The sequence below is a fragment of the Mus caroli genome, chromosome 13 (assembly GCF_900094665.2).
Source record: "Mus caroli chromosome 13, CAROLI_EIJ_v1.1, whole genome shotgun sequence".
NCBI classification, from domain to species: Eukaryota; Metazoa; Chordata; class Mammalia; order Rodentia; family Muridae; genus Mus; species Mus caroli.
In genome coordinates, this window is record NC_034582.1 from 20,987,938 (window position 1) to 20,990,546 (window position 2,609).

Consider the following 2,609-nt stretch of genomic DNA (forward strand, 5'->3'; position numbering starts at 1 on the left):
GGATCACTGGATATGGTAGTCTCTAGATGATCCATCCTTTGGATATTAGCCCAGAAACTTAGAATACCCAAGATACAAGATACAAAGCACATGAAACTCAAGAAGAACAAAGACCAAAGTGTGGACACTTTGCCCCTTTTTAGAATTGGGAACAAAACACCCATGGAAGGAGTTACAGAGACATAATTTGGAGCTGAGACAAAAGGATGGACTATCCCAGTGCATCTTTATTGCTTCATCTTTTTTGCTTTATTGGTGTGTGTCTCGGTGACTCCTTCTGTTTGCTCTCTGTGGAGAGAGGGGAGATGACCGTGTGGGGAGGAGATGGAAGCTGCCATGTCTCCACTGGAGACTGAATTTTGCTCATGCTCAGTCTCTGGATCCACACCTTTCCAAATCTGGTTTCTGCCTGGTATTTGCCTCCTGTGGACTTCCTCCTGGTCAGAACACTCAGATAGCCAGACTGAGTGCTGGGGTTGGACTTGAACCTTGGTATGAAAACACATGCTGTGTTTTTACCATCCCTAAGGAACACTCCATTTTTCTCTTCATTTTTAACTGCATGTTTAATATCATATAGGCAAACTAGAAATAGAAAAATAGGCTTTTGACAAGAATTGGGCATCATTAACAGTATACAAGTTTTATATGAGTTTATAGAATTAAAATTTTTTCATCTACAGGTAAGTTCTCAACTCTGAGGCATTGTGGAAACCTAAAAACAAAACAAAACAAAACAAAACAAAACAAAACAAAACAAAACAAAACAAAACACTAGAAAAGCCCAGTTTACATCCTGGTGCACTTCCCTCCCCTGTAGGCTGGGTGGACAGTCCCCACAGAACCATGTCACAACCTGGCTTGCTCCTCTGGGTCAGACATTATAAAGGCAGCCATTGTTCCAGGACCCTGCTGTTTGGTTTCCTGTCTGCCGTATGGATTATGACCTGGAACCATCGCATACATAGTTCAGAGTATAGCTTATCTATCAGGACTATGGCAGGATCTCTTCTATGCCTTTGTTGTCTTACCTGTAAGATGGAACAAGCCCAGACTCACAGGCTCCTCTAGTGAAGATTTTAAGGGCTGTCTATGGCAGATGATCAGTGAACATAAACAGCAGGCACCCTGTAAACTACTCTGCAGTTGTGAGGTTTTACTGGACTGTAATGTACCGGTCACAGTTCTATAGTGTGCGATGGAGAAGCCCCGTTACACTCTTTACCCATTGTTTCTTTTGCTTCTTAAGAGGCCAGCAGAAATAGTTGACGAGGAAGAAGATGGAGAGAAAACAAGCAAAGATGCCAACCAGAAGGAAGACTTTTCAGCCATGAATGGTGAGACTGAAGACAGAGGGGGGAGTAAAGCGGCTGGTGCCCCTGAGCAGGAGGAGGGAATCCCAGACCACGGGGAGAAGAAGGCAAGCCCCTCCCGGGTAAATGGTGGCACGGACGAAGAGAATGGGGAGGAACTGGACCAGGTTGCCGAGGAGCTCCAACCAACAGTGGACGAGAAAGGAAAGGCTGAAGGAGACAACAGTGGGCAAGATGAGGTACTTCTATTGTTTTTAGCTTGTTTGTGCATAAATGAGTGTGCGCATGCTCACACACACATGAATGTGCTTAAAACAGTAGCTAATCATATTTAGGAAATTAGTCAAACACTTAGAATCTGCAGCAAAACTGAAATGCTGAGCACCATTTAGTTAATTTTATTTTTTTTACTTGTTTCAATCGATTAATAAGCACTACCATGCATATCTGTTTCTCATTCTGTCTATCTATCCATCCATACACCCGTTCATGTACCCACCTACCTATCCACTCACCTACCTACCCATCCGCCCATCCTAATCATCCGCCATTCTATTCATTCCCTCTCCCACCTGACCCCAACCCACCCAGCAGATTCAGACAAGAGAAGAACAAACTAGAAAATGGGGTTGAGCTCAGTGAAACCTTGAACTAATTTAAAGAACGTCACAGACATTCCCAGGGGCTTCTTTGCTCCTTACAGAAATTAAAGTCTAGTTGTTTAGCCAGCATTAAGTAGATTAATCAAGTGTCCAGTACCACGACTGGTTTGTTTTAATGCAAAGCTCCAGAGAGAGGAAGTTTAACAGCAGAGTGGTGCAAAGTGCTCTGCTGGCCAAGCTTTACCAGTCAGTCCAAAGCTATCTGCATCCTACTATACACTTCTGCTAGCATCTTTATCATCTGGAGGAAAACACTAGGCATACCATGCATGCCATCTTTACTCCAGGTGATATTTTCACAGAGGCTATGTAACACATACAGAACACAATTTCTCACGTGGAGCTCAGCATAGTCCTCCTGGCTATGTACATGGCAACAATAGCAGGTTTCACAAAGCTCCCTGTTGTAGCCTTTGATGAAAGCTTTACAGCATGAAAGCAAAGTGCATTTCTTTCTTCCTCTTTCTTTCTTTCTTTCTTTCTTTCTTTCTTTCTTTCTTTTTTTCTTTCTTTCTTTCTTTCTTTCTTTCTTTCTTTCTTTCTCTATCTTCCTTCCTTCCTTCCTTCCTTCCTTCCTTCCTTCCTTCCTTCCTTCCTTCCTTTCTTTCTTTCTTTCTTTCTTTCTTTCTTTCTT

At 42.8% G+C, this 2,609-nt stretch overlaps 1 protein-coding gene across 2 annotated transcripts in view; it reads left to right on the forward strand.

Moving 5' to 3' along the window:
- Positions 1–2,609, forward strand: part of Dcdc2 (doublecortin domain containing 2) — a 154,488-nt gene that overhangs the window by 144,384 nt on the left and 7,495 nt on the right. For both annotated transcript variants that reach the window (XM_029468605.1, XM_021180583.2), the window contains one exon: positions 1,250–1,552. In XM_029468605.1, the coding sequence (XP_029324465.1) occupies positions 1,250–1,552 (303 nt within the window). The remainder of the gene's footprint in view (positions 1–1,249; positions 1,553–2,609) is intronic.